Source organism: Artibeus jamaicensis, unplaced genomic scaffold (genome assembly GCF_021234435.1).
Source record: "Artibeus jamaicensis isolate MK-2021 breed Jamaican fruit bat unplaced genomic scaffold, CSHL_Jam_final contig_1998, whole genome shotgun sequence".
Classification (NCBI taxonomy): domain Eukaryota; kingdom Metazoa; phylum Chordata; class Mammalia; order Chiroptera; family Phyllostomidae; genus Artibeus; species Artibeus jamaicensis.
Genome location: NW_026521407.1, coordinates 7,811,030 through 7,826,207, shown reverse-complemented (window position 1 = coordinate 7,826,207; position 15,178 = coordinate 7,811,030). Strand labels below are relative to the sequence as shown.

General features: G+C 41.0%; 1 protein-coding gene and 1 long non-coding RNA gene across 2 annotated transcripts in view; one reads left to right on the top strand and one right to left on the bottom strand.

Moving 5' to 3' along the window:
• Window positions 1-4,706, bottom strand: part of ANKFN1 (ankyrin repeat and fibronectin type III domain containing 1) — a 129,582-nt gene extending 124,876 nt beyond the window's left edge. The window contains exons 1-2 of the mRNA XM_037163740.2: window positions 4,505-4,706; window positions 1,528-1,738 (exon numbers count right to left, since the gene is read on the bottom strand). Of these exons, the coding sequence (XP_037019635.2) occupies window positions 1,528-1,738; window positions 4,505-4,690 (397 nt within the window). The 5' untranslated portion in view covers window positions 4,691-4,706. The remainder of the gene's footprint in view (window positions 1-1,527; window positions 1,739-4,504) is intronic.
• The window catches only part of LOC119062663 (uncharacterized), a 103,022-nt gene extending 91,844 nt beyond the window's left edge, over window positions 1-11,178 (top strand). The window contains exons 3-4 of the long non-coding RNA XR_005085015.2: window positions 1,518-1,755; window positions 8,442-11,178. This is a non-coding gene — a long non-coding RNA (uncharacterized LOC119062663). The remainder of the gene's footprint in view (window positions 1-1,517; window positions 1,756-8,441) is intronic.
• Window positions 11,179-15,178: the final 4,000 nt, after the last annotated feature.

Sequence of the window (15,178 nt, the reverse complement as noted above, 5' to 3'; positions counted from 1 at the left end):
GTTTGCACCGAGGGGAATGTGAGTGCCTACCTCAGAATGTGGCTGTGAGGATTAAAGGCGTGAATACATGCAAAGTGCTCAGAATAGTGCCTGGCACAGGCTGAGGGCTGTATGATTCTGTCCCGTCCGCTCCTAGGCAGGGTCTGCCATTGACCCCACAGCAGTTCCCTTTGGCCAGTAATCTCAGCTTGACTTCAAAACATATCCAGAAAGAAGCCATTCACAAAGCCCACATATTATATGGTTCCATTTATGTAGAATGTCCAGAATAGGCAAATCTCTGGGAACTGAAAGTAGATTAGTGGTTGCCCAGGGCAGGGAGCAGTGGGAGGTTAGGGTTTGGGTTTTTGGGGGAGGCGATGACAGTGGTCTAAAGTTGATTGTGATGACAGTGTCACAATTCTGTACCTATGCTAAAAACTGTTGAATTTTCCACATTAAGTGGGTGAATTGTACAGCATGTGTGTTATAGCTCAATCACGCTGTTAAGAAATACATCCAGAATTCCACCCCCACCTACCATCAGTGTCATTAGCATTCAGGTCCAAGCCACTGCTCGTGTCTCATGGATCACTAAAACAGACTCCTCACTGCCCCCCCAGTCTCACCACTGTCTGCTCTCCAGAGCACTGCTGTGACCTTCGGAGTTGTGAAGCAGAGCATGCCACTCACCTGCTTCAGCAACTCCCCTGCATCCCCATCACACTGCAGCCCAAGGGGAATGTCTGCCCCTGGCCTGAAAGAGCTGCTTCCTCAGCCATCAGTCTCTCCTTTGTTTGTTTTGCTTTAGCCACACCAGCCTTCTCGTTCTTCAGATATGACGATCTCATTCCCACCACCTCTGTACACCGTTCTGCTTGATGTCCACTCTGCCTAGAATTTGACCCCACACTTCATGGCTCATTCTCTGGTATTGTACAGGACTAGGCTCAAATGTCGCCCCATCAGAGAGGCACTCCACTCCATCCACAGAGTTCCCACTCCATCAACCTCTAGCCACTCATTCATTTTGTTTTCTTCATGGTATTTATCACTATTTCAATTTATATTCTGATTTATCTACTAATTGGAAGTCCCCTCCACTAGTTATGTAATTTCTATGAAAATAGGGATTTTCTCTTGCTCACTACTGCATTCTTAGTACCTAGAATGGTGCCCTGTCTTCAGTGTTTGTTGAATGAATGAATAAAGCCACCATATTGATTATGGACAGGAAGACAATCAATCACACACATACTTAATTTTTTCTGTGTGTACTTCCTGTTTAGGGTATTTCACAGTTAGTTGTATTCTTAGGAGTATATTCCTTCAAGGTTCCTTTTCAACACCATTCAGTGTAGTCTATTTAGAATGTAACTCCATGCTTAGACTGATAAACACTGTCACTGGTTGCATGGAAGTCCATTAAAACATGTAAAAGATTTCAGAATCTATGCTCAGTCAGTCATGTTCCTAAGCTCAGCATGGCTGTTTCAGTGACAGAAAGCTGAGGTCTGACCCTACTCTGTTGTCCTCAGGTTTACTCACAGTGTGGACTCTCTCTGGCCCCTGTCCTCAGGAGGATCTTAGCAATGGGCACGTTGTTGGTCATGATGGCGATATCCAGAGGCGTCAAGCCCTCACTGTTGGGCGTGTTGAGATCCAGCTCCTCTGCTGTGTACTGATACAGAAGGATCTGCACAGCATCCATGTCCTGCTGTTCCACTGCTTCAAACATGGCTTCGTTGCCCTGGAAGTTCTGGAGAAGAAAAGCAGGTTAGCACAATGTCATAGACTAGCATATCTTTGCAGCTTGGCTGTTTGAACTTTACAGACTACTTCCATGACTGCATTCCTGCTTACAAGTGATACAACTTTAATTTTATCCCAAGGTCTCCAAAGTAAACACTGTGTTGGACCCTCCCTGCATTGTTTCTAACGGACACTGAGCAGATGTGTACATGTAGATGCACTGAGACGATAGAGCAGAGCACGGTTGGTCTATAGATGAGAGCAGACATCGGCTTTCTCAAGCCAGTGTCCCGTGCAATACTGTGTGATAGGTCTTGGAAAGGTGTTCTGTGAAGAAAGTAGCATGTGGCCAAATAAGTTTGCTAAACACTCGATTAAGGCAAATTACTGCATTATTTTACTCTAAGACCTCCCAGGGCCTTTCATAATTTTTCACATGTGATTGTGACTCTCCGGTAGGTGGGAAATGGGACCTGTTTCAAGCATTTGGTCATAGGATAAATTATTAATTGTGTTTGTTTGAACTGCCGCTGGAATCACCTTCTACAGAATACCGTAGGGGAAATGCTGGCAGAGAGACCGTAGCCCAGGTCGTTTAAATTCTGGCTAGCTTGGAACTGAGAGTGCTCTTTCTCTGTCTCACACTCATCCCCTCTCTCCCGACCCCTGTGTCTCTGCTGTTGCTGAGACCGTTAGCATCCCTTGCCTGGGCCACGGCAGTGAGCTGTCTGTTGCTAGTCTTAGTCCCCTCCAGTCCGTGCTGCACACTAAATCAAGAGTAATCTTTCTAAAATCTACATTACATGCCCTTTCCTTATTTATAAATCTCTTTTAAGAGCTCCACACTGCCTGCAGGCTGACTCCGTACCTCATGCACTCCTTTGTGCTAACCTCTACCCTCTCTCAACCCAGAGCCCCAACCACAAAACACCTGGCATTTCTGAGCCCTCAGGGAGGGTTTCCATGGCTGGGTGGCAGATTGTTTGTGGCCATAGAGGACCAAAATTTAATATTCACAATGACAACACCTATAAAGACAATGCGATTTCTGTGAAAAGTTCTTTCAGAGGATTAACAGCAAACAAAGGAGAAAAGCTGTGGAATTCTCTCAAACATATTTCTGTAGCTCATGGAAGAAAAACAACACATATACTTTTTTACATATCTATCTGGTATCTTCTCCTAGAGTTGCTTGGTCTTTAAAATGTTGAAATACCATCGGTCCTGACCTAGCACAGGAGTCACCTAATTAAAATATATAAGGTTTTCAATGACCAAATATTGAGATCGGCAGGTTTTATTTTTAGTTACATCAAAAATCCATTCTTTCTATCAAAGCGTGCATGCAAGTCGGCTTAGCTGAGCACATACCACATGATTGAAATTAGAAGAAAATACAAAGCTATTATGCAAATGCTTGTTTTGACAACAGTCACCCAGGGAATAGAATAATTTTGGTATGCCGCTCGCTTTTAGGATGATCTGCTGAATGGAAAAGTGTTTGGTTGACCAACTGCCAAACTGGGGAGCCTCTGATGCTTTGGCTGTAACTCAGCTGTAGCCAAGGCCTTCCAGAAGATGAGTTTTGAGATGAGAAAACGGATGAGTGCAAAGTCAAAATGCTGCCCTGTCTACAGTTGTGTATTTGTGATTCTCAGTATGTCTAATTTCTCGTGTGCCATATTTGCTCTCACTCTTAAGTCATTTCCTCCTCCATGTTTTTGTTGGCAAAGTCCAGTATGCTTCTATCTGGAAAGGCTAGGGCTCATGTCTGTTTTTTAGGCTCAAACAAATGGTGCCATTACCCTCTGCAGAAGTACCCTTGCTGAGCATGTTGCTATTATGCCCCCAGCTTTTACCAGGGGCCAGTATAAGAAAGTGCTACTGAGAATGTGTGTAACATCACCAATATTAATTTTCATTCTCCATTACATAATTCATTATCATAGCTTGTAAAGGCTAGAGGACTTAGCCACAGAAAAATATTAATGTCTCCTTATAGACCAACATACTTCAAACTGTCCGCTAATGGGATTCTATAGTCAATTGTTCCCCTTTTTGTTTTGACTATAGAGGAACTCAGATAAATGTAATGATAAATTCTAGGTACTGTATTTGCCTAGGTTTTTGGTATATTCATTTCTGTTTCCATTCCCACTATTTTCTTTTCTTAGTTTTTTTTCTTTTCTCCTTCCTTCTTTTCTTCCAACCCTCTCTCCCTCCCTCTCTCATTTCTTTTTTTGGTACTCACTGTCTCCCTCTATGTCTGTCTCTTTATCTCCCATTATATAATACATGCGTATTTTTTTACTTGGATTCTGTCTTGAATGCCTTTGGAATGCATATGGAGTATACATTATAAGTAAAAAAATTGTTTATTGATCATTCAATACTTGAATGAACAATGAAGCTCTCAGGGGCCTACTTTATCTCATACTTCATATTTGCTATTTTTGTTTCTTTGGTCTATTTAAAGAACGAAAAATTAAGGTAAAAGAAAGGGAAAGAAACTGAGAAAGGGAATGAGGAACTCTCCCAATCACTCCGAGTTCAGCTAACCCCAGAGGTATGTGCAGTTCCTGTCTTCTCTGACTTCCAGCATTTATAAAATTACAAATGTCAGGTTCTGAAGTAAACATGGAACATCTTAGAATCTTCTTAAATCCAAACACAACTGCACAAATCAAACCAAGATTCTTCTTAAATCCAAACACAACTGCACAAATCAAACCAAGATAAGAATGAAGAGGTTTCTTTTTTTTTTTTTTTTTACCACCGAGGTCTTTCTGAGACTCATCCGGTCAGTTCTTGTTCTGAAATAGGCCTCATCAAACGAAGAATGGCCCCCCTTCAGTTTCTCAGAGAGGTTCCTGTACAGGCGTTTGGCAGCATTAGGAGATGAGGGGGCACTGTGCTTTTTTGACTGAGAAAGATGTAGGTTCTGCATTTGTTGGGTCATTTTCACACGACAGTTCCTAAGAGGAGGAAAGTAGGATATTGTATCATTTACACAGCATAATTCTAAATTGACACAGAATTTGATCATCTCCAGTAACCATCTGGAATCCTAATAAAATATTCTGGCTGAAAGGGACCTTAGAAGTCATCAGATCTAGCCTTTTCATGTTATAGATGAGAAAGCTGAAACTCAGGGATAGAAAGCAGCTTGTTTATGGCCACATAGCTAATTAGAGGCAGAAATGAAATGACCACCTCCACGTACTATATAAACGTCTACATGCAAACATGCGTCTGACATGGGCCTCTGAGGACGGAAAGTCTTTTTGTCTCTCTCTCACTTGGAGGAAGCATTTCAATTCTATAACCAAGGGAGTCTGTCCAGTTTCTCTTGGATATTTGTAATTGCTGTCTTACTACTTACCTCCTTGTAGGTGCTGCTCTCTTGGGTGCATAAGAGAATGTGGTTATTTCCCGCAGATCCCCCTTCTATCTAGGTGTTAAATTGTGCCTCACGATTTTTTGAGATTTGGTGAACCACCTCAGTTCCCAGAGGTTTCAGGGTTTAGACCCATAGGCCCCACTCTGCTGCCCCCAGATGCTCCAGGTAGTGTCCTCCGGGCACTCAGTACTGGCATTCTCTCGGCAGGACTTGACTGCTGGTTCACACTTCTCTAAACAGGTCCCAGAGTCATACCTGATGTCAGTGTCCAGTGAGCCATGCCATTTCAAGAGCCATTAACCATTCTGTTGGATGTGACTACTGAAATACCAATGCTGCCAGGGCCACGGCTTCTGGCATGCATATGCATGTTGGATGAACAGGTGCAAGAATGGAATAGCTGGCCAACACAGTTGTGTATAAGGTATCTCCACCCCTGGTGTAGTCCCTGGGCACTGGGGCCAGGTCTCTCTAGCATGCTGCTGCCATCCTACCACCTCCCCTCAGATCTCCAGGGGAGTATTCCCATTTGTAATGCTGCCATCACTACTTAGCCGTGACCCTGAGGTCATCTCCAGCCCTTGAATTTGTATAGCCTTGTGGACCTCATGATATAATAGCATGGAGAATTCTTTTATTGACCAAACTCTTCACAGGACTGACTTTAATGACTCCCCGATTCCTAGGGCATAAAATCTGAATTCTTTAGTCTCACATACAGTGCTTACCTCCCCAGCCTCATCTCCTACTGTATGGCTGTCTTTTTTGTTTCAGTCTTTCTGACCTCCTTAGGGTTTCCTAAATAGTTCAGACTTTTTCTTGCTTCTGGGTCTTTGTAGGCGCTGCTTTGTATGTATTAGAAATCCATGTGTGTCCTCATCACCTGAGAAACCACTGCTGACCCGTAAAGTCTATGCTCGAGTGGTGTCTGACATCCCCAGGCAAAATGTGATTCTTTTAGTGCATGCATGCTTCTCATAATACATATTTTATTGTACTGCAACTGTTTTTTGGCTTTCTGTCTCCCAGCTAGTCTATATGTACCTCGAAAACAAGGACCGCCAAATACTAATTTTTACAGCCCCAGCACCTAAAATGTGCCTTCTTTAGGGTAAGAGATATATACGACACAGACTAGAGTATGAATTGCTACTCTTCCACTTACTTTGTGATCTTGGGCAAGTTACATAACATTTTGAATCTCATTTTTCTCATTATAAAGTAGAAATAATCACATCTACATATTACAGTTTCGAGGATTTGATGAGATAATGTAAAGAGCTTAAAAGTATAGGATTGCTCATGGCAGCTGTCATTTTTCTTATGGAAGATACTCATACCTTGGAATAAATTAATGCACATATGAGACTCTGTCACATATAGTATATGAAAGGGCTACCCAGAAAGCTGATTTTCTCCTCATGTCTCTGAATTGGGTCCTATGTGTACTAATGCCAACTAACCTTGGTTAACTTATACTTTCACACATGGAGAGCTATCTTCATTACATTGTTGAATGTCTTTAGGCACGTTTTAAGCCTTGCTTGCAATTTCCTCCAACACGAAAAGACTTTCTCATGCCTTCTAAGGTGGTCAGATGTATTCAGAATTAGCCATGTCCTTTAAGCCCTACCCAGTCTTACCTAAATGTTCATATTTAAGTTGGGAAGATGATGTAAAGGACTGTCTGTAGTGTGCAGGAAGGTGTAGAGGTGCTTTCAGGAATCTTTAATAATCTACACAAGAGCAGAAATGGAAAGAGTAGGCATTTGACCTATTTTTCTTTCCTTTTACAAATCCTTTACTTCTGATTTAATAGCAACTGCAGTGATTCCTCTATATCTTTTTAGTCCCACAAAAATTCCAGATTGATATGCAAGCTGGCTGACATGGGGGTCGCCTTAAACTTTTTTTCCCCTTCTGTCTGCAGCCTTTTCCTTCAGAAGCAGTGCCCCAGTTAGTGCCATCTGTCTTGTCTGCATCATTATCATTCCCAAAATAACTACATTCTTTCGTATCTGCCCCAGTGCCCAGGAGTCCAGTGAATAAATTCCTGTCCATTGATCAGGTTCTAGTTACTTGCCCTACAACTGAAGACTCCTACCACTGGCTCCTTTTGTCTTTGCTCCTGTCCCATCTGTTCTCTTCAGTCAGACACATCGACTTTCTCTGTCCCTTTGACTTCCTTAGCATACTTCCCAGCTGTCCATTCCTTCCAGGCTATCCTTCAGCATAGCTATTCTTCCAGGTTTCATCTGTTACTATATTTTCTTTCCTTCCTCTATATTTATAATTTTGTCTGATTAGAAATACTAAGAAAGACTGCTTTCTATTGTCTGTTCTCATAAACATGCATGCCTCTTCCAACTAACTGTATTCTTAAATATTTACCCTTGTGGATAGGGACAAGCATTTGAGAAGCAGTGTAGCTGTGTCTCTGGTGTTTGGCAGACCCAATCTTGAATCGTGATATTGTTGCCTGTAACATGTTACTCTTGATAGTCACATAAAAATTAAAATTTTCTGAGTTTGTTTAATTATATATAAAAAGAGTTCTTACACAGTTGTGAAGATTAAATGAGTTGACAACCAAAAGGTATGTATCCTGTTGGAGTAGCATAGTAGCCACTCAATAAATAGCAACAGTTATTAAGGCTACCTCAAATCTGCCACCCAACCAGGGACACCAGAGTACACTGCAGCAGTTTACGTAGCTTCCTTGTTTGTTTTAAATCTTGTTTTGAAATTTGATTTTATGTATTTATTATGCCATTTAGTTTTTGATAGAAAACATGTAAGTTTAGATATTTTAACATATATGTTTTCAGGAACATAGTAAAACAGGAAGAGCAAGTAGAAGAGGAGTAAAGATAAAAATGGAAAAATGAAACAAAATAAGAAAACACAATAAGTACACATGTAAAGTGAAGTAGTGGGACCAAGGTTAAATACATCTGTGAGTATAGTACCTTCAAATGGCTTACTTTTGCTAATACAAGACAGGAATATCCAACTGAGATTTTTAAAAAGCCACTTACAGGTTGTACACCTAAGTAAATATTTCACAGGAAGATTATAAAAAGAGAAGTGGCATGACAGTGGGAATGACACAGTGCGGCCTCTACAGATCCTCCGTAACAGCAGTGAGAACAGTAGAAAAACTGTCAGAACTAACTTTTTCTGACTTTTTTAGAAATTAGCCAAAGGTTTGCAGCAAACCAGGAAGTGTTTATTCAAGGGGGTGGAGGGATTCCGTGAGAACAGCGAGCTTCACCGCATCTTTAATTTGCCTAATTCCGATCTCCCCCAGCTCTCTGGTGGCCTTGAAGGCCATCAGTCTGCACTCCCGGTAAGACGACGATGATGGCAACCGCAGCAATGAAACCATGGTCTGGGGCCACCGGTGGTGCAAAATGGTGATGGCACGGCTCACAACTGCATTTTGACAGCATTGTCACCACTTGACCTGTTTGGTGGCTCCCTGGAGGGGCCCACTCACGAGGCTTTTCTTGATTGATCTGACTTGGAGCTGACCAAGTGCAAACCACCTTTTCTTCTGGGGCATTTGTCAGAAATGAACATCAGCAACCGTTTAACAGCACAGCTGCCGAGGTGCTTACATAAGAGTGGAGCAAACAGTAGACTCACCAAAAAGCTTAAAGGAAAAGCTAGGGAATGCGATGCACGTGAAGACTTTGAAAATCTCTGACACATTCCTGGGGCTCTGTCCGACCACATACATGCCTGAGGCTGGGAGCATTCTCATGAAATACCTGAGGAGTCCTAAGGTCTCATCTCTGTCCGACTCTGAGGCTCTGCAAGCAGGAAGTGAAGGCTAAGGCAGAGCCTCAAAAGCCTGATGAGATTGGAGGTGTGACCCCAAATGCACACAGAGCCCCTCTGCGAAGACTGGGCGACTTATTGGTTCCAGGTACTCAAGGATGTTTTTGTTGAATCATTAGGTGACCACTAGGCTAACCAAGAGGAGTGTTAGTTGCCACATATAACAATAAATACAGACTTTATAGACTTAATTTTGAAAAATATCATTAAACAGTAAACCCTGTGGAAGGGGGATAATCTGGTTTCTAGAGTTGCCACATTGTTATTTAATGTCTAGTTTTCAACAACAACTAGAACAACAACAAAATGAGGCACAAGAAGAAACAAAAAATATCTCCAATTCACAGAAAATAAAGCGTAAGCATTGTTCCTGAAGAAGTTCAAGTATTGGATTTATTAGACAAAGACTTTAAGTTTGATTTTTAAATATTTTCAAGGAACCAAAGGAAATGATGAGAATGATGTCTCACCAAATAGACAATATCAGTAAAAAGGTAAATTTTACCAAACAAAGCCAAAACCAAATAGAAATTTTGGAGAATAACTTGAAAAAATTCACTAGAAGTACCCAACATCAGAGCTGAGCATGCAGAAGGAAAGATTTTCAAACTGGAAAATAGGTCCAGTTTAGGAGCAAAAGAAAAATGAAGTAAAATGAACAGAGGTTTGTGGAACACAGTTCAGTGTATCAACATACACATAGTAGAAGTCCAAGGAGGAGAGGGAGGACAGGGAGGAAGAATATTTAAAGAACTAATGTCCCCAGTCTTCCTAAAATTGATGAAAAACAACCTACACATCCAAAAATCTCAATAAACTCCAAGAATATCAATAAATTCACTAAGAATGATAAATTAAAAGATATTCACATTTAGATATGTCATAATTAAACTGCCAAAAGCTACATACACGAAGACAAAATCTTGAAAACAACAAGTGAGAAATGACACACTGCATAAAAAGAATCCTCAAATGAGTTTACAGCATATTTTTCAGCAGAAAACCATAGAGGCCAGAGGATGTGGGATGACACATTCAAAATGCTGAAAGGAAAATTATTGTCCAATAAGAACTTCTCTGTCCAGCAAAGCTACCTTTTGGAACTGAAGGGCAAATTAAGACATTCACAGATAACAAATGAGAGAATTTGATAGCAGACCTTCCCCATGAGAAATATTAAAGGGAGTCCTTCAGATGGAAATTAAAGGATACTAGACAGTGACTCAAATATGCATGAAAGAAAGAGCATTGCAAAGGAAATTACATCAGTTAGTAGAAAAGGTAGTATAACTATGAGATAGGATAAGGCTTTCTGTAACTCTCTCCTTTCTCTGATTTAAAACAGATTTAAGATGAAATGAAGAAAAAACTCCTAAGTGGAAATTAAAATAGTGTGGCATTAAAAAGATTATGATACTTAGGAGTAAATGTAACAAAAGAAATGTAAAACTTACTAACCTTTCTTCAGTTACTTTGTTTGAATGTGGCATGTGAACTTGCTGGGAACTTTGTTAATACCTCATGATACCCATATAGCACCCATAAGAGTGTCTTGAAAATGATAGAAATAGTACTCTTTACATCTTTGCATTGACCTGACTGGGAAAAAAAAAAGATCCACATGTGGAATGAAGTACCTGGTGGGTGAAATGTACCGGAGAACCATCAGGGAAACTGTTTATGCTGTATTGAGTCTGTGGTACCACTCTTCAGAGAACATTCCTTGTTAGTTGGTTTAACTGAAAAACTCAACAGGTCGAGATCTGCACTGACATTTTCTTCTCTTCTTCAACCTCAAGATAATCATGGTGGTTTTAACAACAGTATTACAAGTAGGGACTTTGATATCAGACTGATTTACTTTTGGGTTTTGGCTTTTACATTTATTAACTGGATGACATTGGACGAATTATTTAGCTTCCCTCACGTCTACTTTCTTCACCATTAACAGTGGTCCTCATCTCAATTATAGTAGTCGTGCCTAAAAAGGATATTAGAATTTTAAATGAGTTAATATATCAATCGCTCAGTAGAGTGCCTGACATGAGGAGAAGTTCGATAAATATTTTTAAACATTTATTTATTTCAGGCCTGCTTCTCCCAGACAACTACTGATTCATTTTCTGAAACTACACATAGGGTTTATTTTCTAGAATTTTGTACAAATGAAATCATTATTATGTACTTAAAAAAAAACTGGCTTCTTTAACTTGGCTTAATGTGACATTTTGATATCTTTATCACTAGATATTTACTTTTTATTTCATTATGTGGGTATACCACTACTAATCAATGTGTTAGGTATTACTTAATAAGAATATTAAAACTCTTAGGATTTTCTCTAAAAAAGATGTTTCTTTTTTTCCTTCTTCAAAGAGGGTTAGGGTACCTGGATTCTGAAGAGAAGGGGACACAGACCTGTTGACTGATTGCAGCATAACTATAGGATCAGACTTTCGGAGACAGTTTCCAGAGGGAGACATTCCATAGGACAGTTATTTCTAGTTTTATGTTTTCTCTTTTTTGCATTCTAATAATTTTTTGTTCCAAAATCTTTAGCAAAAGTTGTTAAATGTTACAGCCTGCCAAACATTTAAGGAAGAAATAATGCCAATTCTACACAAAAATTTCCAAAAAATTTGGCTTCATTTTTTAGGCTAGTGTTGCCCTGGTACCAAAGCCATAAAAAAAGGCATTGTAAGAAAAGAAAGCTATCACCCAATGCCTCTTGTGAACAGAGGCAAAAAATCTCAATAGAATTTTAGCAAATAAAATTCAGTAGCAGAGTTGGAGCCAAGATGGAGGCATACATAGAAACACTTTGCTTCCTCACACAACCAAAAGAAAGATAACAACCAATTTAAAAACAAAAACTAACCAGAACTGCCAGAAAAATCAAACTGCGTGGAAGTCTGACAACCAAGGAGTTAAACATTCATCCAGACCAATAGGAGGGGCAGTGAGGATTTGCGGCAAAGTGATGGCTGGTGGACCTGAGCAGGTAGGTCCAGCTGGCAAGATGGGATTTCCCACATTTGCACGCAGATAAGCTGGGAGGAACAACTGGGGAGTGAGACAGCCTGCTGGCAAGATGGGATTTCCCACATTTGCATGCAGATAAGCTGGGAGGAACAACTGGGGAGTGAGACAAACTGAGCAATCTGGGGTTGCAGTGCAAGGGAAACAGAGCCTCAAAAACTCTGGCTATAAAAACCTGAGGGGGAGATGCTGGGAAGATGGGGACGGAGTAGGATGGAGCTGATAGCTCCTGTATTCATGGGTGAAAATCCTGGCAGATCTATAGAGAAACAGCACAATAAACCATCAGTTACCCAGCATTTATGAAATTAAAAGACCAGAGATTGTGACCAACGCTGAAACACCAGACAGCGGCAGAGTCAGCTACTGGAGCTGGGTCTCACGTGGCCCCTGTGCTGCTGCCATAACAACAGGACTGGGAGGCGGGGAGTCAGGTATGAGAGCCGGACACTCCAAGCCCCTGTGACGGTCCTGGGAGACAGAGGAGTCAGCTAACAGAGCTGAGACATTCTCGGCCCCTGTGCTGCTACGATAGCTACGGGCCTGGGCAACAGAAGAGTCAGTTGCAGGAGCTGGGACACTGGAGGCCCCTGTGCCACCGCCATAGAGAAGGGCCTGGGCAACAGAAGAGTCAGTTGCAGGAGCTGGGACACTAGAGGCTCCTGTGCCACTGACATAGAGAGGGGCCTGGGCGCCAAGGAGTCAGCTACCGGAGCCAGATACTCCAAACCTCTGTGACAGCCCTGGGCGCCAGAGGAGTTAGCCACGGGAGCCGAGACATTCTTGGCCCCTGTGCCGCTGCCGTAGTAATGGGCCTGGGTGCGGGAGGAGTCGGCTACTAGAGCCGGGACATTCAGCAGTGGTAGGCAACCAGCGCGAGCACCAGTGAGAGGACCAGCGTGACAGTAGGTCGAGACAGAGAAAATCAAGAAACTTGAAGGAGTCTGCACCACTGAACTTCACAGGTATCATACTACAGAAGTTCATGCTATAAACCCAGGGTGTCAGAACAGATCAATTTTAGAAGCTGAGACTAACGAAAAGAGTCACAAACAATGGGAAGACAAAGAAACAATCCCCAAATGAAAGAAAAACCAGAAACTTCAGAAAGAATGTTAGATGAAATAGAGGCTGATCAACTATCAGATAGTGAATTCAAAGCACTGGTTATTACGAAGTTCAAAGAGCTCACAGTGAACTACCAGAAACTACAGGGGAACTACAATGATCTCTCTGCAAACTACAGCAACATGAAAAAGGAAATGGAAACTATCAGCAAGGGACAAGAGGAAATGAAGAATACAATTTCCGAACTGAAGAACACAGTAGAAAGTTCCAAAAGTAGGATAGATAAAGCAAAGGATAGGATTAGTGAGTTGGAGGACAAGGTAGAAAGCATCTCACACAAGAGCAAGAAAATGAAAAGAGGCTCAGAAGGAATGAAGAGGGATTAAGAGAAATGCAAGACAATATGAAACAGAATATATCTGAATAGTAGGAATACCAGAAGGAGAAGAAGAACAAGGGATAGAAATCGTATTTGAACGAGTAATGAGAGAAAATTTTCCTAATTTGATCAGAGAAAAAGTCACACAAATCCAGGAATCACAGAGAGTCCCAATCAAGAGGAACCCAAGGAGGCCCACTTCAAGACACATCATCATCAAAATGGCAAAATTCCAAGACAAAGAGAGAATCTTAAAGGCAGCAAGGGAGAAAAAAGAAGTAACATACAAGGGAGCCCCAATAAGGTTAGCTACCGACTTCTCAATGGAAACACTTCAAGCAAGAAGAGAATGGCAAGAAATATTCCAAGTAATGAGAACCAGAGGCCTACAACCAAGGCTACTTTACCCAGCAAGGCTCTCAATCAAGATAGATGGCCAAATAAAGAGCTTCCAAGACAAAAGAAGTCTAAAAGAGTATGCCTCCACCAAACCAGCTCTACAAGAAATACTAAAAGGACTGCTTTAAGGGAAGGAAGGATAAGAGGGAGACAGAGAGGAACACAGGTACAAAAATGGCAATGAATAAGTACCTATCAATAATAACCTTAAACGTAAATGGATTAAATGCTCCAATAAAAAGACAGAGAATAGCTCAATGGATAAGAAAGCATGACCCACACATGTGCTGCCTATCAGAGACTCACCTCAGGACAAAAGACCATCACAGACTAAAAGTGAAAGGCTGGAAACAAGTTTTCCAAGCAAACGGACAAGAAAAAAAAGCTGGGGTAGCAATTCTCATATCGGACAAAATAGACTTCAAAAAAAGGGCCATAAAGAGAGACCCAGAAAGTCACTTCATTATACTCAAGGGGTGAATCCACCGAAAAGACATTAACATTGTAAACATATATTCACCAAATATACGGGCACCCAAATATATCAAGAAAATCTTAGAGGACTTCAAGAAAGATATTGACAGCAACACAATCCTAGTAGGGGATTTTAACACCCCACTATCAAAAATGGACAGATCTTCCAAACAAATTATCAGCAAAGATATTGTGGCATTAAACAACACCCTAGATGAAATGGATTTAACTGATATACATAGAGCCCTTCATCCCAAAGAAGCTAAATACATTCTTTTTAAATGCACATGGAAATTTTCAAAGATAGACCACATGATAGGACACAAAACGAGCCTCAAAAAATTCAAGAAAATTGAAATCATACCAAGCATCTTCTCTGGTATGGGTCAAGAATGAAATTAGGGAAGAAATCAAAACGTTTCTGGAAACAAATGAAAATGATCTCACAACAACCCAAAACTTATGGGACACAGCAAAGGCAGTCCTGAGAGGAAAGTTTAAAGCAATACAGGCCTACCTAAAGAAGATAGAAACATTTCAAACAAACAACCTAACCCTACGCTTGCAAGAACTCGAGGAACAACAACAAAGACAGCCCAGAGCAAGCAGAAGGAAGGAAATAACCAAGATTAGAGCAGAATTAAATGACATAGAAACTAAAAGCACAATTCTAAGGATCAGTGAATCCAGAAGTAGGTTCTTTGAGAAGATAAACAAAATAGACAAGCCTTTAAGTAGGCTCATCGAGAAAAGGAGAGGACACAAATAAACCCAATCAGAAATGAAAGAGGAGAGATTACAACTGATACCACAGAAATAGAAGGGATTGTAAGAAATTACTATGA